The sequence below is a fragment of the Pelobates fuscus genome, chromosome 1 (assembly GCF_036172605.1).
Source record: "Pelobates fuscus isolate aPelFus1 chromosome 1, aPelFus1.pri, whole genome shotgun sequence".
Lineage (NCBI taxonomy): Eukaryota > Metazoa > Chordata > Amphibia > Anura > Pelobatidae > Pelobates > Pelobates fuscus.
This window is the reverse complement of record NC_086317.1, coordinates 485,278,686-485,303,064: the sequence shown is the minus strand read 5'-3', so window position 1 is coordinate 485,303,064 and position 24,379 is coordinate 485,278,686. Positions and strand designations below refer to the sequence as shown.

General features: G+C 42.3%; 1 protein-coding gene across 3 annotated transcripts in view; it reads left to right on the top strand.

Moving 5' to 3' along the window:
* Window positions 1-24,379, top strand: part of LOC134573100 (beta-arrestin-1) — a 292,660-nt gene that overhangs the window by 89,312 nt on the left and 178,969 nt on the right. The window contains exon 1 of one of the 3 annotated variants that reach the window (XM_063432583.1): window positions 16,121-16,421. The exons of the other annotated variants lie outside the window; for them this stretch is intronic. Coding sequence (XP_063288653.1) covers window positions 16,405-16,421 — 17 coding nt within the window. The 5' untranslated portion in view covers window positions 16,121-16,404. Of the gene's footprint in view, window positions 1-16,120; window positions 16,422-24,379 lie in introns of those variants that run through there. 3 annotated transcript variants of the gene reach the window in all.

The following is a 24,379-nucleotide window of genomic DNA, read 5'->3' as shown; positions in this document are numbered from 1 at the left end:
CTGAACATTTTGATATAAGATTTGTGTAGGTGAGCCTGAAAATGAGGGAGTGGTGTCAGTTTAGAAATCATGTCCTGATTTTTCAGCTTTTGCCAGCTCCCACTCTAGCTTTGCCATTCATTCCTATGGGACAAATTTCGCCACAAGAACGACGATATTCCGAGAACCATTCGGCGAAACGTTCCACAAAGTAATAGCAATCCGATCGGGAACAATCTGCACGTTTTTGTATATTTTTGTCTATGTAGTGTAAAAACTGTGGGAGGAGTTAGGGTGGCAAATTTGGCTATAATAATAATAATATATATGTGAGATAACATTAAGTGGTCTTGCTATGCAAGAACACTTAATAAATGTTTTTTTTGTAACAAACTTTAACAGCTACCTGATTGATTTTAAAATGTTAGCACAATACATTTGCATATTTTTGGAGGAATGTGGTGAGCTGTGTGTTCTTCCATACCTGTCTCCCTTAACATGCCCCCTAGTGGTCATCTCGCAGTTCTTTGTAAATCTAGCTCAGTGTTTGCAGTATAACCTGTGTCATGATAATGTAACGTCAGTTCACGTTTACTACCCTCCATGTCAGGCTCTTTCACCCCATGCCGTACCTTTTCCACATCAGCTCTCTCTACCCCATCTCTTCCATATCAGAAAAGCTCTGCTCATGACAGTATTCCATACAACAGGGGTGGACAACCTTTTATACGCCAATGTGTACATCTCCCCTGATCAGTGGTGACTCTTAGAACACTATATAGGGGAGTAATAAGATACCACAATCAAAACTGGGGGGCCCTACTAATTTCTACTGGGGGCTGGGGTAATGTGCCAGCATTGCTGGTGGCAAACAACAAATCTGCTGGAACCTGGAATTCTTGTTCTGGGCTAACAAATTACAACTCTTTATTTTGATCTTCTAACTGTTTAGCAGATAACTCCACTATTTGATTTTTTTTTGTGGGATTGCCATATTTAAGGACACCAAATAAGGGAGCTATCTGCTAAACAGCACCCTAATTTGGCACCCCTAAATATGTTAAACCCACATAAGCATGCACATTTAGGAAATTATCTACTAAACAGCTCAAAGATCAAAATTAAGAAAAGCCCATTTCTTATTTTTTTCTTTCAGTTGTTTACTAGATAACACCTTTATTTGTTATCCATATGTGGGATATTTAAGGGTACCAAATTAGGGATCTATCTACTAAACACATACAGATTTTAATGCACACACATGCACACAATCATATACACACACATAACCACAAATACATACAAACAATAACACACAATCACAAGCGTACACTCAATCATTATCACCGACATACACAAAACGTATTCACACTCATTATCACAGATACACACACAATCACAGACACAAATGCAACCCTGCTTTTACAGGATTGGCTGTGACGTAGTTATTATTGCAATACATGTTGTGTCGTGAAAAAAACTCTCTGCCATTAAATGTTGTTCAGTCATTATAGATGACGCAATCTTTACTGCCTACATAAATAGACATGGATCGACACTTATCACATTTTGTAAAGATGTCTTTATACGTACTATCAAGCTATGTGTATTAGTAGTAGATATAGAGACTTTATTCAAACAGCCCCTCTTTGTGCTCAGTCTGTGGTCTTCGTGCGTTATTCCAGATAATCGTGGAAGGCTATCGGAGGGAGGTGTGAAACAATGTGACAAAGAAACATATCTTCTGCCTCTGTTTGATTTCCTCCCTTCTTGAAAAGTACAAAAGGAGAATGAATCATTTTTGTTGACTCTCCACAGAGCCCCGAGTTATTCTGAATGCGTTCGGGAACGCAGCAGTGCTTCTTGCCTCCATGATAACTGCGTACGCGATTCATGGCAAACCTGTCCTTCATCACATTTACTTAAATTAGAAGAACAGATGTGTAGCCGTAAATCTAATTGCACACGGTGAAGTGACAGAATCACTGATGTCAGTTAAAAAAAAATAGCTTTTTTTTTTTTTTAAAGAAATTGAATTGCATGGAATCCACTGATTTATTTTTTTATTTTTAATCTGGAAAGGTACACAGTGTTTTCTCCAGTAATCGCTCGGTAGCACACCTGGTATCTCACTCACTATCTCGAAGTTATCTAAAACAAAGCTAGTGGTTCTCATATCATTGACCTTGGAAGGAGGACACGTTGAGCTGACCTTGCTCTGAATCAAGTCTTTGACTCCAAGTAACGCAGGTGGAGTCTTATCTACTAAGCTATCTCCCTGGATGGCAGCAAAAAGGGTAAACATCACATTTCTATTACCTTGGGCCGGTAATATTTGTGTTAGATGGTTCCCTTAAGCAGATTAAATCACCATAACCACTACTGCTTGCTTTAATGGTTATGTTTCTAGGAGTGCTCTGGCACCTCCCATTGTCAGAAGGCAGACCATATTAGAATAGGTTGTCCTCTTACTTGGAGTTGACTAAGCATCACGCATCACTTGGCTAAGCATCACTACCTCCACTCCCTCAGCCAGAGATCTGGAAGCTCTGTGTCTGAGCTATACCCTTCAGGGCTTGGCTGATTGGCTGAGAGTGGTCAGTTGGCACTGCAGGACTTGGCTGATTGGATAAAAGGGTGGTCAGTTGGCACTGCGGGGCTTGGCTGATTGGCTGAGAGAGGTCAGTTGGCACTGCAGGGCTTGGCTGATTGGCTGAGAGTGGTCAGTTGGCACTGCAGGGCTGGGCTGATTGGCTGCGAGTGGTCAGTTGGCACTGCAGGGCTGGGCTGATTGGCTGAGAGTAATCATTTGGCACTGCAGGGGTTGGCGGATTGGCTGAGAGTGGTCAGTTGGCACTGCAGGACTTGGCTGATTGGATGAGAGTAATCATTTGGCACTGCAGGACTTGGCTGATTGGATGAGAGTAATCATTTGGCACTGCAGGACTTGGCTGATTGGATAGAAGAGTAGTCAGTTGGCACTGCAGGGCTTGGCTGATTGGCTGAGAGTGGTCAGTTGGCACTGCAGGGCTTGGCTGATTGGCTGAGAGTGGTCAGTTGGCACTGCAGGGCTGGGCTGATTGGCTTAGAGTAATCATTTGGCACTGCAGGACTTGGCTGATTGGATAAAAGGGTGGTCAGTTGGCACTGCAGGGCTTGGCTGAGAGTGGTCAGTTGGCACTGCAGGGCTTGGCTGATTGGCTGAGAGTGGTCAGTTGGCACTGCAGGGCTGGGCTGATTGGCTGAGAGTAATCATTTGGCACTGCAGGACTTGGCTGATTGGCTGAGAGTGGTCAGTTGGCACTGCAGGGCTGGGCTGATTGGCTTAGAGTAATCATTTGGCACTGCAGGACTTGGCTGATTGGATAAAAGAGTGGTCAGTTGGCACTGCAGGGCTTGGCTGATTGGCTGAGAGTGGTCGGTTGGCGCTGCAGGGCTTGGCTGATTGGCTGAGAGTTGTCAGTTGGCACTGCAGGGCTTGGCTGATTGGCTGAGAGTTGTCAGTTGGCACTGCAGGGCTAGGAGAGCTGGCAGCCTATCCTAAGCCTGGCTATGGTAGTGTATGCACATCGTTCTAAAATGGTTTGGCTATTAACAATGGCAAGCACCTTGTAGTGGTTATGGTGCTTGTAGGGCTGCGCTGATTGGCTTAGAGTAATCATTTGGCACTGCAGGACTTGGCTGATTGGATGAGAGTAATCATTTGGCACTGCAGGACTTGGCTGATTGGATAAAAGAGTGGTCAGTTGGCACTGCAGGGCTTGGCTGATTGGCTGAGAGTGGTCGGTTGGCGCTGCAGGGCTTGGCTGATTGGCTGAGAGTTGTCAGTTGGCACTGCAGGGCTTGGCTGATTGGCTGAGAGTTGTCAGTTGGCACTGCAGGGCTAGGAGAGCTGGCAGCCTATCCTAAGCCTGGCTATGGTAGTGTATGCACATCGTTCTAAAATGGTTTGGCTATTAACAATGGCAAGCACCTTGTAGTGGTTATGGTGCTTGTAGGGCTGCGCTGATTGGCTTAGAGTAATCATTTGGCACTGCAGGACTTGGCTGATTGGATGAGAGTAATCATTTGGCACTGCAGGACTTGGCTGATTGGATAAAAGAGTGGTCAGTTGGCACTGCAGGGCTTGGCTGATTGGCTGAGAGTGGTCGGTTGGCGCTGCAGGGCTTGGCTGATTGGCTGAGAGTTGTCAGTTGGCACTGCAGGGCTTGGCTGATTGGCTGAGAGTTGTCAGTTGGCACTGCAGGGCTAGGAGAGCTGGCAGCCTATCCTAAGCCTGGCTATGGTAGTGTATGCACATCGTTCTAAAATGGTTTGGCTATTAACAATGGCAAGCACCTTGTAGTGGTTATGGTGCTTGTAGGGCTGCGCTGATTGGCTTAGAGTAATCATTTGGCACTGCAGGACTTGGCTGATTGGATGAGAGTAATCATTTGGCACTGCAGGACTTGGCTGATTGGATAAAAAAGTGGCCAGTTGGCACTGCAGGGCTTGGCTGATTGGCTGAGAGTGATCATTTGGCACTGCAGGGCTTGGCTGATTGGCTGAGAGTGATCATTTGGCACTGCAGGGCTTGGCTGATTGGCTGAGAGTGGTCAGTTGGCACTGCAGGGCTTGGCTGATTGGCTGAGAGTGGTCAGTTGGCACTGCAGGGCTTGGCTGATTGGCTGAGAGTTGTCAGTTGGCACTGCAGGGCTTGGCTGATTGGCTGAGAGTTGTCAGTTGGCACTGCAGGGCTTGGCTGATTGGCTGAGAGTTGTCAGTTGGCACTGCAGGGCTAGGAGAGCTGGCAGCCTATCCTAAGCCTGGCTAAGGTAGTGTATGCACATCTTTGGCTATTAACAATGGCACGCGCGGGGTGTGTGTATGCAAGCACCTTGTAGTGGTTATGGTGCTTGTAGTTTTCTTTTAACATTTTCTTCAATGCCCAGATATCTTCGAGTACTAGAAGAGGTTTCTGAAGATACTACCTGCATAATTCCCCATAGAATGCCTATTGTGACTGGAAGCAGAATTTGTGCTCAGATCTCGGCGAGAGATTTCAGTGAAGGTGAACAGTCTTCTTGGCAGGTTCATTTTTACACAGATTCAGAAATACCATTGCTAAAGAGCCTGATTGCCCCTCCCAGAAAGCAGCTTCCTAAAAAATACCAAAATCATTTACAGTTAACATCTATATGTGGATATAATGCCCACATATGATTATAACAATTTATACAGTTATACCAAGCATGTGTAATGTATGTAATTGTGAAACAATGCGACAAATTTTTTTTACATTATTGTGCGTGTTTAGTGGGGTGGGAGAGTACGTGTGTGGTGGGGTAGAAGAGTGCGTGTGTGATGCGGTCAGAGAGTGCGTGTGTGATGGAGTTGGAGAGTGTGTGTGTGGTGGAAGAGTGCGTGGGAGAGTGCGTGTGTGATGGGGTGGGAGAGTACGTGTGTGGTGGGGTAGAAGAGTGCGTGTGTGATGCGGTCAGAGAGTGCGTGTGTGATGGAGTTGGAGAGTGTGTGTGTGGTGGAAGAGTGCGTGGGAGAGTGCGTGTGTGATGTGGTGGGAGAGTGCGTGTGTGGTGGGGTAGAAGAGTGCGTGTGTGATGCGGTCAGAGAGTGCGTGTGTGATGGAGTTGGAGAGTGTGTGTGTGGTGGAAGAGTGTGTGGGAGAGTGCGTGTGTGATGGGGTGGGAGAGTGCGTGTGTGATGGGGTGGGAGAGTGCGTGTGTGATGGAGTGGGAGAGTGCGTGTGTGGTGGGGTAGAAGAGTGCATGTGTGGTGGGGTAGAAGAGTGCGTGTGTGGTGGGGTAGAAGAGTGCGTGTGTGATGGAGTTGGAGAGTGTGTGTGTGGTGTAAGAGTGCGTGGGAGAGTGCGTGTCTCGTGGAAGAGTGCGTGGGAGAGTGCGTGTGTGGTGGGGTAGAAGAGTGCGTGTGTGATGCGGTCGGAGAGTGCGTGTGTGATGCGGTCAGAGAGTGCGTGTGTGATGGAGTTGGAGAGTGTGTGTGTGGTGGAAGAGTGCGTGTGTGATGGGGTGGGAGAGTGCGTGTGTGATGGGGTGGGAGAGTGCGTGTGTGGTGGGGTAGAAGAGTGCGTGTGTGATGCGGTCAGAGAGTGCGTGTGTGATGGAGTTGGAGAGTGTGTGTGTGGTGGAAGAGTGTGTGGGAGAGTGCGTGTGTGATGGGGTGGGAGAGTGCGTGTGTGATGGGGTGGGAGAGTGCGTGTGTGATGGAGTGGGAGAGTGCGTATGTGGTGGGGTAGAAGAGTGCATGTGTGGTGGGGTAGAAGAGTGCGTGTGTGGTGGGGTAGAAGAGTGCGTGTGTGATGGAGTTGGAGAGTGTGTGTGTGGTGTAAGAGTGCGTGTGTCGTGGAAGAGTGCGTGGGAGAGTGCGTGTGTGGTGGGGTAGAAGAGTGCGTGTGTGATGCGGTCGGAGAGTGCGTGTGTGATGCGGTCGGAGAGTGCGTGTGTGATGCGGTCAGAGAGTGCGTGTGTGATGGAGTTGGAGAGTGTGTGTGTGATGTGGGGTGGGAGAGTGCGTGGGAGAGTGCGTGTGTGATGGGGTGGGAGAGTGCGTGTGTGGTGAGGTAGAAGAGTGCATGTGTGATGCGGTCGGAGAGTGCGTGTGTGGTGGGAGAGGGCGTGTGTGATGGGATGGGATGGGAGGGTGTATATATGTTTGTTTAAAAATTGACTTTGACAATTATTACACAGAAAATACAAGAATCCAAGTTAATAGAAAATATGTGGTAAAGCCAGTGTCCACAACTTTAAAGTGATGAATAAAATAATTAAATACATTGTTTAATGATAGCAACCTGTGATTGTCTAGGATGATCTCTTAGTAAGTTACATTTTCTTGCTATATTTTATAAAAAATGTAAACGTGGATTGTATCACAGAGAAACCACCATTTTGAAGCAACGTACAGTTACAAGAAGTTATAACCAAGCTGCAATCCTGCGTTCTCCGACGTAGACGGCAGAGCGGGGAGAAGTTTTACTGGTAGGCTCCTGGTCTGGGAGGGGTCAGCGTGCACCTTATGCTTGCAGAGTATTAGCAGAAGCAGCAGTAATGTGCTAAGTGTCTTTTTTTCCTTTTTTAATTCTATTTTTTTGTATTAGAATGTACTTATTCAAATAACGCAGAGTGCACTGACAATAGACGTTACAGAGAGGCGCTGTTCATTAAAATGTCAATTATATCTGTGTTTTAATGAGAGCGAAAGGAAACATTACATCATCCCTTCTAACGTCTTATTTAATAAAATGTGTACTGACTTTTTAAACATTAGGTTCGTAATCTGATTGTTAGCTTATCTGTCCAGCCAGTGTATTAAACCTGCAATTACCTTCCCACTGCGGCTGCCTTACAACACTGCGTTTAACAGATCCCCCGCTCCCCAATGCTAATCCTTGGTAATTAAAGCAAATTTGTAAATAGTTCATAGGACAGATTTATAAGGAATAATCCACGCATTCATTACATAGTGCTATGTTTATGCTCTGATAATTAACATTTTGAAAGTGCAAAAAGAACAAGTAATTACAGGTGGTTCTCACTAATCTAAAACTTTAATTGTGTTAATTAAAAAGATCTCAGTTTTTTTGTTTTAATTTAGGTCATGGAAATCTCAAAGCAAAGCGTAATGATTTTTTCTCTTTTTAAAGATTCATTTTTCAGAGCTAAAAACTCATATTATTTTGTATTTGTTTCTCTGCATGGCTTTTTAATCTTGTGAAACCCGACCTGCAATGTTCTAAGCAGAGCCGTAACTAGAAACCACGGGATCCCGGTGTGCGAAAATTCCCCTGGGGCTCCACCATACGTCTACTCCCCACCGCATACATCTCCACCCCCACACGTCTCTGCCCCCACACACATGCAGACAAACAAATACACATGCAGACACACACACAGACACACACACAGACACACACATACATATAGACACACACATACATACAAACACACATACAAACACACACACACACATACACAAAGAGACCCTTACATACAGACATACATAGACACACATTCATACACACACATACATACACACACATACACACATAGACATGTAGACACAAACACACATACATACAGACACACAAACACACAGACACATACATACAGACATACAAACACACACACACAAACACACACATACATACAGATACACATACACACACATACAAACACACACACACACAGATCCTTACATACAGACATACATAGACACACATTCATATACACACACACACAAACATACACACATACACATAGACATGTAGACACACAGACACATACATAGAGACACACATACATACAAACACACACATACATACAAACACACACATACATACACATAGACATGTAGACACACAGACACATACATACAGACACACATACATACAAACACACAGACACATACATACATACAGACATACAAACACACACACGCATACATACAGACACACCCACATACACACACAGTGACACATGCATACACACACACATACACACAGACAGACACACATACTGAAATACAGACACACGGGGTCGCATAGCATGGCCGGTGGGCACCTCAGTCGCAGGGGTCCACAGGGCGCCAGACACACAGACACACGGGGTAAAACACATGGCCGGCGGGCACCTCGGTCGCAGGGCGGCCGGACCCCCTGGAGTGGCGGGCTCGGTTGCAGTTGTGACCCCCGTGGTATTTCCGCCACTGGTAAGGTTCCTGTTATTAATGCATTGATCTTAGAACTTGGATATGTAAGAACTCCGCTTTGGACCAGTGTGTGGCTCCACCCACCCACTCATGCATGCAAATGCTTTGCTTCTTCTTTCCAGCCAGTTCTGTCCTTTTTTTGGCCAGTCCCACCTTTGCTAGGAGTCCTACAGTTTCTGGGCAACCCAACCACTCTCTGGGCAACCCATTCCCTCTCTGGGCCAGCCATTCCCTCTCTGGGCCAGCCATTCACTCTCTGGGCAATTCATTCACTCTATGGGCAATCCATCCACTCCATGGGCAACCCATCCATTCTCTTGGCAATCCATCCACTCCCTGGGCAACTCATCCACTTTCTGGGCAATACATCAACTCTCTGGGCAATCCATCCACTCTATAAGCAACTCGTCCACTCTCTGGGCAATCCATCCACTCTCTGGGCAATCCATCCACTCTCTGGGCAATCCATCCACTCTCTAAGCAACCCATCCACTCTCTGGGCAATCCATGCACTCTCTGGGCAATCCATCCACTCTCTGCGCAATCCATCTACTATCTGGGAAATCCATCTACTATCTGGGAAATCCATCTACTCCCTTGGCAACCCAACCACTCTCTGGGAAATCCACCTACTATCTGGGAAATCCATCTACTCTTTTGGCAACCCAACCACTCTCTCGGCAATCCATCCACTCTCTGGGCAGTTCTATGCACTCTTAAGTTCAAAGAACACCCACTGTGAGTGTCCATAAAAAGTTCTCCTGGCAAAAACCACACCTTCAATCCCAGCTCCAGTTCCATGGTCCTGGGTTTGTCTCCTGGGGACCCCAGGGAACTGCTCCCAGTGTGTTTCAATTATAGCAATGAAGACAGAGTGTTATTCAAATATGATTTCCAATATCACTTCACCCCCTTTGATATTGTTTAATCCTTTACATGCAGTAAGATTAGGTATAAGAGTTGTGAGACGCTTTTAAGACCTGTAATGAAACTGCCCATTTCCACATCAGAGCAGCATGCCCAGCGGTCTTCTAATGCTTATTATTATTTATTAAATGCGAGCAAATGAATATGACCATCTCTGAGAAAAAAAAGGAACATTTTCCAGATTTAAACACATTTTCTTTCTGGGCCAAAATAGCTTTAATGTAGCCAATTATATTACTGGCCTTTCAAAGTCTCTTGCATTGTTGTACACGAAGTCCTCGTCTCGTGCGCATCAATGGTTTCGCCCAGAAGCACTTTCCAAGACAATTCCCTCTGAGAGTGTTTCACGAAATACAGGCCATGTTTCTCCCTCCAGGCCACGTACACTTGTTGCTCGCTTTGCGACTTCCGAATCTAACAATTGAATGCACACAATGCTGTACTCTAATGGCAAAACCTGCCCGCTGCATTCACTCACCTTTTTACCCCTCTGGCTGATAAGATTGATAGAAGGAAAAATGAGTTTGTATGCAGACGATATTGTAATCACACTGACAAACCCGAGTAGATCATTCGTTATTCTTATGGAAGAAATAGAGAGATATTCTTCGGCATCACATTATAAGTTAAATATAAATAAATAAATATAAATACATTTATGATATTAGATAATAAAAGTAAAAGGGAAATAGGAAAATATGTACAAGTTCTTATGGGTAGAAGAAACGATTAATTATTTAGGTATTAGTTTAACAAGATAAACCAATCAAATCATGGAGATAAACTTCCTGGATCTTCTATAAAACACTAAGAAATGGCTAAAAGAACGAAAACATCTAGAGATGACTTTCTGGGGAAGAGCCAGTGTAGTGAATGGATATGGTATACCCAAATGGAATTATTTGTTTCAAATGTTACCATTAAATATCTCTAATAGCTGTCTTAAAATGATTCAAATCAGTTTAATGCAAAATATATGGAAAGGTAAAAAAAAAAACAAGGTTAAGTCAGATCACCTTAGCCCAGAAGGGAGGTATTAGATATCCAATTATTAAGAATAATTATATAGCCTCTATATTACTTCATGTTTATAGAATGCAATTAAGTAATAACAGTAATGAAGGATGGTATAAGACGGAAGCTAAAGCAGGGGACGTTATGAGTTTAGAAGGTCTAAGTCGACAGGGAAAAGACACTATCCCAATATTATCGTAACGCATCTGTTGAAAAATTGGTAAAAAAAATTAAAGCAACGTTAAAGATCAAAAACAAAATTCCTACACATCTTGATCTGGAATTTATTGAACAACAAGTCTGTGACCTAATTTAATTAAGAGGACACAAGTGGGGATTAATAAGATATCTCAATTATTAGAAAATTGAGTATTTTCCTCAACTGAAGAATGAATATAATTTACCATCAAAAGAACTATTTACCTTTTTAAGGTTAAAGAGTTTTATAACATCACATTTAATAAAATTGGATTCTTTAGAAATTAATAGAATAAAAACATTATTTAACTCAAATCCTTTAGAAAAAACATTTTCTAAACCCTTATTTTTTTAGTAGATCCCTCATAAAAAAACAAAAAAAACAACAGCTTTAAATGTATGGAAAAAGTACTGAATATTAAAATGGAAATGAGTGACTCGGGGTCCACTTTGACAAAGGTTTCTAAAATCACTCATTCCTTAAATATGTTGGAATCTTATTACAAAGTAATCCATGGATAGATGGCATTTAGTGGTGTGGGTGAACCCTGGTCTAACATCTGAAGGTGTGTTAGTTTTAGGTTTCAGCAAGGACTTGTATAAGAGAACAGGTGATTGAACATGAGGTGAACACATAACACGGTGCCTCCTCCTTACATACCCCAAGGGCATGGTAGCAAGGACTTTTCATGGTTACCAATGGGATCTGTCTGAGCACATTTTGAGGGGAAGGGTCAAGCCATGAAGTCTCACTGGTTACCATGGGATTGTGGGGATTTCGTTCATTTTATTCTTTTAAGGGAGCAGTTGGGGACCCTTTTATTCAATCTGTCCCTCAACATTTTTGTGCCATTATATATTAATTTGGTATTGTATCTATTTATATGTGTCTGACGCAAGTAAAAAAAAAATAGAAACATTTACTAAATTGGGAATTGGACTGAATCGACAAGGAAGTGGCCAAATGTAAGCGTAAATAGCTAAAATTGGAACAATTCTCTAACTTGTAGTTGTTGTTGTGTCTCAGCTCAGGAATTTTGAGCTAAGATTTCCAGTCTCCATGATGTTGGCTTGTGAGCTTGCACTTTTATGGTCATTGTATTGAAACCAGAAACCTCTCTTATTTAAATGGACATAGGGATTTGGGATAGTTTGCAGTAGCTGTCTTGGTTTTCTGATATTTACAATGATCATAATTTATAGAATAACCTCAACGATATCACTAGCTGATACCAGATACACTCATTATATCGCCAGCTGATATCAAATCACTTTATTATATCAACAGCAAATACTCAATATATTCATTATATCTCCAGCTGATACCCAGTAAGAGTTTCAAGCTACAACTAGTCTATCTGCTAGACTGGGAGGGGGAAACACCAAGTCAGGGGGGTTTGAGAAAGAGGGAATGATAAAGAGAAGATGGAGAACTAAAGAGAAATGAAAGATAGGGAGAAAATATAGAGGAATACAAATAAAACCAGGGGAAACGTGCATATTAAAAATACAAATACATTTTTTTAATTAAGAAATCACATACCAAAAACAAATAAAATAAATAAAGACACACATAGAACACACTTAGTGAACCCTAGTCAAATAAATAAACAATAGGGTACATATACTTCGCACAAAATAGATGTGCTAGTAAAAAAATCACATTGCTTGAGTGCTTGTAAGAACCAAACTGCTCTATATCTGATGTGATGATGATAAGACAAGCAACTTCTACAAAGATGAAGGGAATATAGAGTTAGACAAAAATGGAAAACAGAGAAAAGTCATAACAAGAGAGGGATCAATAGAAAAACTGAAAGAAAGAGAGAGGAATGTGAGGGTTTGGGGAGATACGGGAAAGGAGAGAAAGAGAGAAGACGGGAAAGAGACAGAGGGGTGGAGGATGAGGAGGCTTCGGACATTATCCATAAACAGACACATTGTGACAGTCAGCCCGATCTTGCTCGGCAGAGGATAGACCAACGTGTTAATTACTGACTCGGTAACGCAGCTACCGTTACATTATCTTATGGAATTGTGCGAAGTGAATCTCAATATCCCTCACATTGATTTTGTTTATCCTAGGCTATGAATGTATACTGTGCTTCCTGGGCAGAGATAACCATTAGTAAATCAGGATACATGGACATGTTTGAATAGTACTGAACATGTTTTGTCTTAAGATGCACATTTTTATAATTTGCTAAATAGATTGAAGCGAGGTGACCACGGCCTGGCCATGAATGCACTATATGATAAAACCATCTCTATATCTCATGTTAACATTTCAAACAATATGTGAGGTGCTTTGCTCCATTTTGCCCCCTTTCCACTGATTGTTATAAGTAACGTTTATTGGCCTGATTGGGCAGCTTGCCCACCTTGCTCCTGGTATCTTTTTTTACCCAGTGTGGTCTTTAGGCAGTGGCAGCATGGAGGTTAAACTGTATATATTATATTGTTAATTCTATAAAAAAAATATTGTCAGCAATGAAAACAATGTTGCCTTCATGTGTTGTGTTGTTGGGGAGTAGGATATGCTGTGTTTGCTTGAAGGAGGTGGGGCGGCAACTAACTTCATGTATTGTTTTATTCTCCTCTTCTTCCCGTTACCTAGGGATGGAGAGGGGGTAAATTTCGATTTCTGGTGTTATATTTATAGGCTCCTCTGGACTCGGTGCCGACCATGTATATTCTTGTTGTAAATTCCTGCTCTCAGATAGTTTCATGAAGCCCATGAAGGTACACATCGATCTCTGCATGTGCTGGACAGCCTGGGTCTCCCTTTCTGATGGTGTCATCTGGTGTGGGCCTCACCCCCTGGACTCCCCTAGTGACACTACTGTGTTTAGTAGGAGTAACTAATCCAGAAGGTGCTGTAGCTTGATGACTGGGAGGCCCTCATAGACCTTTGCAAGACCTTTTTATACACGTCTTACAGCCTTCATAGCATTTAATCAGATTTCATCTCAAACCCCATTTTTCATAGTGATCTAGCTTCTAGCAGGTCTAGTCCTGGGCACACCGCGGGAGCTTGGCTAATTGCAGCATCTTTAATAAGATTTTTTTCTTTAATTCCTTTGTGGGCTTTCTCTAAAAATCCAAGTTAGCAACACATTAAGAGACCACGTTCTTCCTTGGTTTCTAGATGTGAGGTCAACCAGTACGAATCTAAACCGTTAGGCTATTGGGCATCAATGGTGCTCACGGAGAGGAAATATAGGGGAAGAGAATATCAAAACTGAGTGCTAGCCCCTCTGCACTCTGCTTTCCCAGAGATATTGATTAATCGTTGTCACTATTATTCTTCTAATAGTATAACAAACTATTTATACTCTGTGTGCACTTGCCCTTTCTGTAACCTCAGATCATTCTCTGCACTTTGATTAAATGTAGAATATATCTGCACAAGCTGAAATGTCTGGTAAGGAATAACTGCCTTGCCAGCTACCATTGATATTACAGTATTACTGCTGTGCTCCAGTACTGCTTTCTACAAAATTTGCAGACAGTGTCTCCTTGTCCTCTTTCACCTGCTGCTCCTCGATGCTCACATGTTCCTATGACAACCAAATAGAGCCATTCTTTAATAAAGTCTTCTTAAGATGTGGAAAGCATTTGCTATTATCAAAATAACCCATGTTTATATTTATGTAGCGGCCGCTAGGTAAGTAGACACAATTATAGAATAATAATATCATTGATCCCCCACAGAACGCTCTGTAGCAATTAAATAACGTCAAAGTGTACGTTTAGAATGTTTAAACATATTTAAGTAGGAAAATGATTAAAGGGAAAATATGTAAAACATATAAAAAAAATGAATGCAATATATCAATTAAATCATACAAATCAAAAAGATACATACATTTAAAATATTACTGGTGTTTGTTGCCAGAGCTGGACTCATTTAAGGCAAACAGTCGAGAGCTCAGTCAAAGTTGTGTAATCTGGTTGGACAAAATTGTTATCGGTCAGCCATTACCAAGAGCTCCAGCTGCCTGATTGACAGCTCTGGGAGGCCGGCTTATAGATGTGTAATTCTTGCAAATCTGAGAATAGGCTCAGAATACTTTCTGCACCTTCACCTATGCAACCATGAAAAGCTGTGGTAGTGCTTAGAGAGACCCTTTAATCCATGCAGTTAAAGTTCACCTTTCTTAGCGAAACATGTAACTCAACAATAAATCACGTGTTAGTGTTTCGACCAGTGTGGTCTTTATCAAGCTTGATAAAGTGATAAAGTGATAGTGCTTAGAGAGACCCTTTAATCCATGCAGTTAAAGTTCACCTTTCTTAGCGAAATATGTAACTCAACAATAAATCACGTGTTAGTGTTTCGACCAGTGTGGTCTTTATCAAGCTTGATAAAGACCACACTGGTCGAAACGTTGTTTTGCACATTCTGGTGACAATAAATTGCCTGAAATTGAACCTTTGGAGTGCCCTTATCCTTTCTTTTGAAACAATAAATCTAAGTGTAACATGTGGTCTACAACCAGTGTATAAATGTATCACAGAGCTCTACAGCAAAGAAGCTCACACTAACACGTGATTTATTGGTGACGTACAGGTTTCACTAAGAAAGGTGAACACTAACTGCATAGATTAAAGGGTCTCTCTAAGCACTATCACTTTATCACTTTATCAAGCTTGATAAAGACCACACTGGTCGAAACGTTGTTTTGCACATTCTGGTGACAATAAATTGCCTGAAATTGAACCTTTGGAGTGCCCTTATCCTTTCTTTTGAAGTATTACAATTGGGATTTGGTGCTGAACACGAATCTGGTTGCACCCTGGTTCTAAGGTTGGAAGATTGAGTGCAGTTCCTGTGTTACATTGTGGATTTGTTGTTTGTCATTATACGTTAATAGACACTACTGAGGGTCACCTATTGCCGCACCTTTATATAGTCTTGTGGTTAAAAGAAATAGAACCGTCACTTTACCCATTCCTCTCACTTTATAAACTGTAAAAGGTAATGCAGTTCAAATTGTTTAAAGGTTTTCTCACCAGAGTGATAACTCTCCAACATAAGACACTTAAGTACATATCCATTTACCAGGCTCCTGGACCAGTGTGAATCCCAGCAATGTACAGATTCTCTGCTCCATCAGCCCTTCGGGCTGCAGGGATTTGATATGCAAGTCCTGTGCCCACAAAGCACAGCATTGGTAAGGACGGGAGAGCCAATCAGGCTTCCAAGCAGGGCATAGCACTTAGAAAAAAAAAAAAAAAGACTGTTTTTGATGCAGCTGCTGTGTTTGGGGGGACTGCATCAAAAATTCAGTGTCGAGGGCATTTTGCTGTTGGAGAAGCAAATACAAACATCAGACAGAGGAAAGAAGAATTCATTTGAGAAAAGCAAAATACACACAGCTCTGTCCATTTCCAGCAGATCTTAAGGGATGAGCGTGTGTACTGCTAAATGGATTGTGTTTGGATTACTAGCTACATAGAACTACAGAGAGCGAGCGAGCGAGACCATTGAGGCTATTTGCCTGCATTGTCGCACTCCTAGGATTTAGCTTGCAGGGGGGAGCGGACCTGATAAAGCTCATGGAGAACATATTTTTGTGAGTACCTATTAATCGGCTTTTTGTTTAATCGATTGCTATTCAAATTGCAGCTGAATGTGCCTGAAGTATCTCATCCTTCCATTTATAAAGCGTTAGCGTATTTCGCAGCCCTGAAGATTGCAAGTCTCCTGGTATTAATGATATACAGAGCCAGATCTGCTGCCGTGATGGGATAATGGTTTTGTGTTTAACTGTCTAGGTGCCAGGATCCTTTCTGACACACCAGTAAGCCACATCAGTGCCACATCCTTATCTGGTGTTCAAGGGGTAAAATGGGTGTTGTCTTTTCTTTTTTTTAATAATACTTCTAGCTCCCAAGCCGCTGTCCAGTGAGAAAGCTGTTATATAATCTGCTTTTCTTTCTACAGGTTGCAATCTTCATGCGCGCTTGTCATTAACAAAGGACGTTTGTTAAAAATGATTCCTCTGTAGAAGTCAGTTCTACCAGTGTCACTGTCCAGCGCCTGTCACAATTAAAGGGACGCTGTCACTGTCCACGACACCCAGCTCTGCTTAGTGCTAGTTTATACATTATGCTAAAACAAACACAAAATGTAGAGATGAAAAGTTATACTCGTCTGAAGATCACATATATTTCCCCCAAGATGGCTGCCAAAAATGGTAGCGAATGGCCACACGTGCAGCAACCCACCTTGCCAGAGTTTGTTGTGGCAGTGTCCCTTTAAATCATTATTAGGTAGTAGAGCTTATGACCAGTGGTTGTTCTCTAACTAGTGCAAACTCCAGTGATCCCCAGCCAGAAAGTTGCTAGATACATGGAATCATGCGTGGCGTAGCGGAGGCTTTGTTTTGTGGGTGGTGATTGACACATGTACAGCACAAATAGCTGATTCTGGCTTTATTGTATTTTGTATTCCTATGCTTGCCTTATTTGCTATATAGAAGATTGTTGTACTTTATGTATCTATTGTATGGGTCATTGTCTGTGATTTGTAGATCTGGTATATACATGATAATAGGAGTATTATCTCAGATGTATGTCTAGTTGGATGGGGAGATGTGGACATTGGTGAATAGTGGGGCTCATGTCCTGCCACAGGTTCTCAAATGATAAAAATCTGGACTTTGACTGAGATATTCCAAGATATTTGGCTTTCTAATTGAAATCCACGTCTAGCACACAGTTTCTCTATACTTTGTGCACCGTGCAGAGCACGTTCATAGTGGACATGGTGTTACATTAGTATAAGAGCAATATCGGATGAATAGAAGAATGGATATAGTGTTATTAAGAATGCTTGTTGAATGGAAATGTGAAAACCCTTTTACTAGTGTTATTTGGCTAGACGCAAGGTTGGAAAAAACTGACCGAGGATCGCTCTGTAATAAGTTCCACATTAATAATTAATACAGCAGGTCTTTGGATTAACGTTTAGAATTTGTGTTATCATTTGTTTATTATCCTCATTGGTGCTTCTCCAAAACTTTATTCTGGGTTTGCTTTGATAGCTCAGTGGACTTGTCATGATCCATATGTGATCACAGGACACGTTAGATACTGGTGGATTCCATTCTTCTAAAGAACTTCTGAAATCTGCTGGTTTACCAGAACACATTCAGGGACATTATAACAAAGAGACAAATAATTATCTAAACCCCTTTTTTTTTTTTTATTGTGGTATATGCAAATTATTTAGATAAAAATATCTTATCTTTCTATCCTTTCATTATGGACCACTTCTGGTGAAGACCACTGACAATCCACTTACATTTCACGTTTGTCAAGTAAATTCGGAAATATCTGATGGTGGTGGTGAATATTTCTGCTAGGTACGGTGCAGTTTTACATTTTATAGAGCATTTATTTAGCTGTAATGAGCTTCCTTTGACAATGGTCACTTTTGGAATTGCCCCGCTTCAATTTGGAATTTTTTACTAAACTATAAATTTTGTAGATTTGACAAGGGAACTACAAATTATAGGTCAATGTGATGGGATCCAATTTGGCTATTCTGTTTTAGCATTTGTCCACAATTCCTTCTAAGTTAAAGTAAAATCATGTCCTGGTGGTTTATAGTCTGCCAAAGCATCATGGAAATTGTGCCTGTTGGCCAGCCCTAACCTAGAATTCCTTTTTCTACCAAATAATCTCCTTCAAAGCTTAGAAAATTGTAGTCAAATCATTTTTATTAAATGGTTTTCAATATATTAATTTACCAAAGTGGCGAAAAAAACCTCGCCACTTCCAACTTTTTAAATGAAACAAAAAAAAGGATTGGGTTCGGGCAGAAAACAAAAGGGGGTATAAAATAAATATAACTATTTCTAATCAACGTTAGCGTGGATAAAGGCAGATCTGTTCTTTTTCCCATGTTTGGTGGTTTTGCCCTAGATGGGTATATATAACTTAATTAAAAACATTGATACATCCATAGCGACTTTGACACCAGAATTATGTTTATATAAAAAATTCCCAAACACTACAAATAAAATTGATAAAATTATAATTGGACATATTTTGATTGCTGACACGATGTCTATCCCCAGATTTAGACAATTCTGACAACAAGAACCAGAAAGCTATAAATACATCTCATGACTTTGTGGGAAACCTAGATTCAAAATAAAAAATCTAATCCCTAGGGTGCTACAAAGAAGCCTATCCAGTCCAAACCATATAAAACATTAAAAAAATCCAATTCCCAGATGGGATGGAGGCATTTCGGCACAGAGCTTTCAAAAGAGAATTCTTCAGGAACCAGAAAGCAGGTACTGGAGAGAATGAGCTGCCTGTTAGCTGCTGTTAACAGGCCAGCATATGTCAATCACAACATATTTTAGTTGTTAAAATATTATATAGAGAAAAATAAAGAAGGTAGGGCACAAAACAATATAAACATCAGATAGAAAGGAAGCTGGAGGGCAGCGATGTTGGGCGCCAGAACCCCAACTTTGTGGTTAAAATGGTTTAACCCCTGAAGGTAAGACGTAGCCTGCACAATCCTGACCCATAATATTTTAGGTGAGCTTACTTTGTTGTACGGGGCGAGTGTTGCTTTAAAAAGTGAAGGTCTACTATGACATTGCGAGTGTCAGAGACAGACACATTTCTGTTTTATAATGTACGTTCAAAAATACTTTATTCAAGGACTGCCTGTGCTCTGCTCAGTGCTCTGCTCAGCGATATCATACCGCAGAATAGGACGGAAATCATGGGTCTTCTTAATACAACTAGTGGGATTGATTTTGAAAACAGTCGCAGATTGTTTTCTAGTAAGGCAGCGTTTCAATGCCAATATTCCCTTTACTAGCAGTGCCACCAGGAGTTAATGGTTTCTGTCCAGAGCACTACATAGGAAACCATAGAAAAATGTCATGCTTTGACCAATTCACTTATTGACATTGAGGTTTCTCAGGTCTCAGATATAAAATAGTCCATTCAGACATAGATTTAGTGGCTAGTGGGACCAGTTGGAACAAAACTGGACATGTGTTAACAATGGAGAGCCGTATGGCACACTGTTACAAGGACTTAATTAGTTAAAATAAATAAATAAATGTAAAAAAAAATAATAATAATAATATATATATATATATATATATATAATTCTTTTGGTTGGAGTTATGATATGATCTAGAATTCCTCAAACTCCAAGATTAACCCCAGGAAGTGGTCACGGATTGCGTCCTCCCCTCTTTAACTAAATTTAAGGCCAGGGAATGTAAAGTTCATGGTGTCTGGTTGAGTCCTCATGGTAGCTTGACTGGTGCAGCTTGTGAGATTTGCCTGGTGAGATTTGCCTGGAGATGTAGGTTGAGCTGAAGCCAGGGAGTAGACATGGATACCCCTGTCCCAGTTTAATTAATTAAGTCACTAGTAGTGAGAATTGCCTGGAGATGTTGAGTTGAAGCCAGAGAGTAGACATGGATACCCCTGTCCCAGTTTAATTAATGAAGTCACTAGTGAGATTTGCCTGGAGATGTAGGTTGAGTTGAAGCCAGAGAGTAGACATAGATACCCCTGTCCCGGTTTAATTAATTAAGTCACTAGTGAGAATTGCCTGGAGATGTTGATTTGAAGCCAGAGAGTAGACATGGATACCCCTGTCCCGGTTTAATTAATTAAGTCACTAGTGAGATTTGCCTGGAGATGTAGGTTGAGTTGAAGCCAGAGAGTAGACATGGATACCCCTGTCCCGGTTTAATTAATTAAGTCACTAGTGAGATTTGCCTGGAGATGTTGATTTGAAGCCAGAGAGTAGATATAGATACCCCTGTCCCGGTTTAATTAATGAAGTCACTAGTGAGATTTGCCTGGAGATGTAGGTTGAGTTGAAGCCAGAGAGTAGATATAGATACCCCTGTCCCGGTTTAATTCATGAAGTCACTAGTGAGATTTGCCTGGAGATGTTGATTTGAAGCCAGAGAGTAGATATAGATACCCCTGTCCCGGTTTAATTAATGAAGTCACTAGTGAGATTTGCCTGGAGATGTAGGTTGAGTTGAAGCCAGAGAGTAGACATGGATAACCCTGTCCCGGTTTAATTAATTAAGTCACTAGTGAGATTTGCCTGGAGATGTTGAGTTGAAGCCAGAGAGTAGACATGGATACCCCTGTCCCGGTTTAATTAATTAAGTCACTAGTGAGATTTGCCTGGAGATGTTGATTTGAAGCCAGAGAGTAGATATAGATACCCCTGTCCCGGTTTCTTCCTTCCCTTGTTCTTTTTTTTTTTTTTTTTCGTCATCATTGTTTTAATGTTGTATGAAAATATTTAGATTTTTTTTTAATAAAAGTTATTTGAAGAGATTTCCCTGGACATGCACTGTGATTGCTTGTTATTTGGTCTCTGGTTACATGCTGGGGTCTGACATACCCTATACAAGTGTTTTTTTCCTGGTTAGAAGCAGCCTCATTTGATGTATTTAATGCTTTCTTTGTGTCTTACTGATTCTGCGGGAGGATTCATTTATTGTTTGTAATTCTTTGGAAGTGATGTTTAATGGAATTATCTACCAACATCTTGTGGTTCAAATAGTTCTCCAACGTGTACACTGAAAGCCGTAAGAGGCTATTCCCTATTTTGTTTAGTCCTTATTTGTTTTAGCTTCAAGTTTGCTATGTGAACCCATTCAGCTACACACAAAAAGAAACTGGTTATTGTAGCATATTTCAGTCGTATTTGCATTTCCCCTCAGCCATTCTTGGTTAGCTGTTAAAATCAGCTAAATCTGTCTTTAAACTCAGTTCACAAACAGCCCTACAAAAACTGGATTGCCAAATTCAGTCTGTTTTATGGGATATCCAACTGAGGTTTGGTTGCAATTCCACTGAGCTCTTTCACAATGCCACCAGAAGCTGAAGATCATCAGTGTCCTGCCTTTTAGATAGACAAAGCTAAAAATTGTTCACAGGGCAGTGGTCCTCTCATTTTAGTTCTGTAATGTAAAATAATGTGTGTGTTTTTTTATAGAAAATGCAGTGTTTCTATTGGAGGGTTTAAGATAACATTAATGGCTTTCTTCATGACAGCCACTAGAGGCACTTCCACTGCAACGACCAAGTAAAACCTGGTTACGTTGTGTGCAAGATTGAATTCAATGCTTTCGTTTGAGCATCGTTGGATTGGACCAGCAACAATAGAGCGATGCCTCTTCGAACACATCGAAGGCGGTGGTGAGTTGAGCTGTGTCATGGGAGTCACAACGCTGGAAAACCACGAGTAAAACACTTTTTTAACAGGAAACTGGGGCGGCCGCAATCTAACTAGGGAGAGGAGCACTATAATATTAGGAATACAGGTTCGTTCCTTAAATGCAGTATTTAGAAAAGGAATCAGCACATGAAATTGTTAATTAAAATGTATAAAAAAAGATTAATTTTACAATTACAATTGTCATCCTTGTAAGCAATGTCACAGCTTACGGTAAAAGAGAGCAGCTTTCGATATACTTTGTTTTCTACATTTAAAATTAAAACAATGTGTTAAATTCGTTACAGAAACAATATAACGCGAATAAAAACTGGCATTCAAATCAGTAACTATGATCCATTGTCACAACAGCTATTGTACAGGGACGAGGAAAGTGTTTACCGAGAAATGCTTGTAATCAGATACGCACACAAAGGCCAGTCCTTCAGCTTCCATTAAAATGGGGATATTAATCGCACAGAGTATGTGGCCCTCATGTAAGCCTCTCCGGTATGCTTCTACGCATCAGTCATGTGTAACATCGGATCAGATCATCCTGCTCGTGCAAAGATTCATCTAATTAGATTACCACTGATAAAGAGATTAGTTCTGCAGAAGAAATATGAAAGAGGCTTTGGCCAAGGAAATAGCAATCAGACTGAAGAGTAATACATTCTTAGATGTCCCAGCTGCTTTTTTGCATCTTATCATTTATTCATCTTTGCACATGCACGGTGGTCGCTGTCCATGGGCTTTTGAAGTTAAATAACATAAAAATATAATTAAAAATTACATGGGGGGCGGGGCCTGACTGCAGAAGGGAGCAGACGCATGTCGCCGATGCTCCCGCAAATCAACTTGCCTAAAGCCGATTTTTGATTACCGGAGGCAGTAAACTGGACCCCCGGTGCTCCCAAGCGTTAAGGGACATCGGGACCAACATGTCGACACCACGCAAGTGGCTCCAAGTTCCGGACCCGACCCATACAGGTTTGCGGCCTACAAGCATGGTAGCGGTGGGGGGGACGGCCGCTCCCCCACTGCCGACTCACACAGCGAGGCACAGCTGGAAACCCCGTTCCCCCCCCTATGGACCGGCGGGGGTTATCCCGGTCCCCACCGAAGCGATGCACAGGGTTACACGGAAGGCATCTGCCAAGCCGGGCTTGGGCCCCGGACGTTCCGGGCCTAGCAACACTGCAGCCCCATGCCTCATGGCTCCTGTACCCGCACAAGCCACGAGCCTGGATTTAATCTTTCAGCAATTTCTAGAAAAACTGGACAGACTCTTTACATCTCCCAACGTAGGTACAGCGAGTGGGAAGGGGAATCAGGGGCGGAACGGGCCTCCTATGGGCACCACTTACCCTTCAGCAGTACAGCCAAGCACCGACCGCCATCCCGGGCCAGGGGTCACCAAGAGGTTAACTCCTCGGCATCGGCCACATCGCCGGAAGCCTAACCGCCGCTGGCGGCGACGAACCACCGAGGCTCCCCGACGCGCCCTCACAGGGAAGAACTCGACCTCTCATGGCACCCGAGTTCGTGGACCCAGGATGCAGACCCCACACGGAGCCTGGGGCCAAGGGGAGACCCGAACGCCCTCACACCCCCCCCGCACTCAACGAACACAGCCCCTCGTCGGAAGCAGACATGAACGGAGGTCTTCGCCAGGATCTGTCGGAGAGGACAACTCAACAAGGCAGCAACCCGACCTCGATGTCCGGCCCATCTATTCAGCACTCAGAGCTGGCATAGGCTGAGCAAACCGAACTGTCTAGGACTTAAGCATACCCGGTGCCCGACTACCAGCTTGGAACACAATAGGACTGGCGATGCTCTGAATGCCACTGCTAACATGCATACTTTACTGATGTCAGACAGTTCCGTTTAGACTTTGTTTTATGTTGGACGTTTAAAATGCTGAGATAGGACATGCAACATTTCCGTTTAGACTTTGCTTTATGTTGGACGTTTACAATGTTGAGATAGGACATGCAACAAACACCGTGGTTTATAGATTCCGTGTACACATCCTGAAATAGTTCTCAGCTAGCATGTACAGATGTTACTGTCTCTAACACGTTTATTGTTTTCAGCTGGAGTAAGTTTAAATATGTGAAGCGTCCCTTAATGTGACTACCCCCTTCGCCTGGCCAGCCAGCTCATGTTCCAGATAGGAAAGTCGTATGCTCAGTACAGTGTAAAACACTTAGACTCCTGTACATTAATGATCGTATTGAGCCTGTATGACCTACCTCTTACTAACATAGGATCACTAGCCTGTTATGTTCTAAGTCT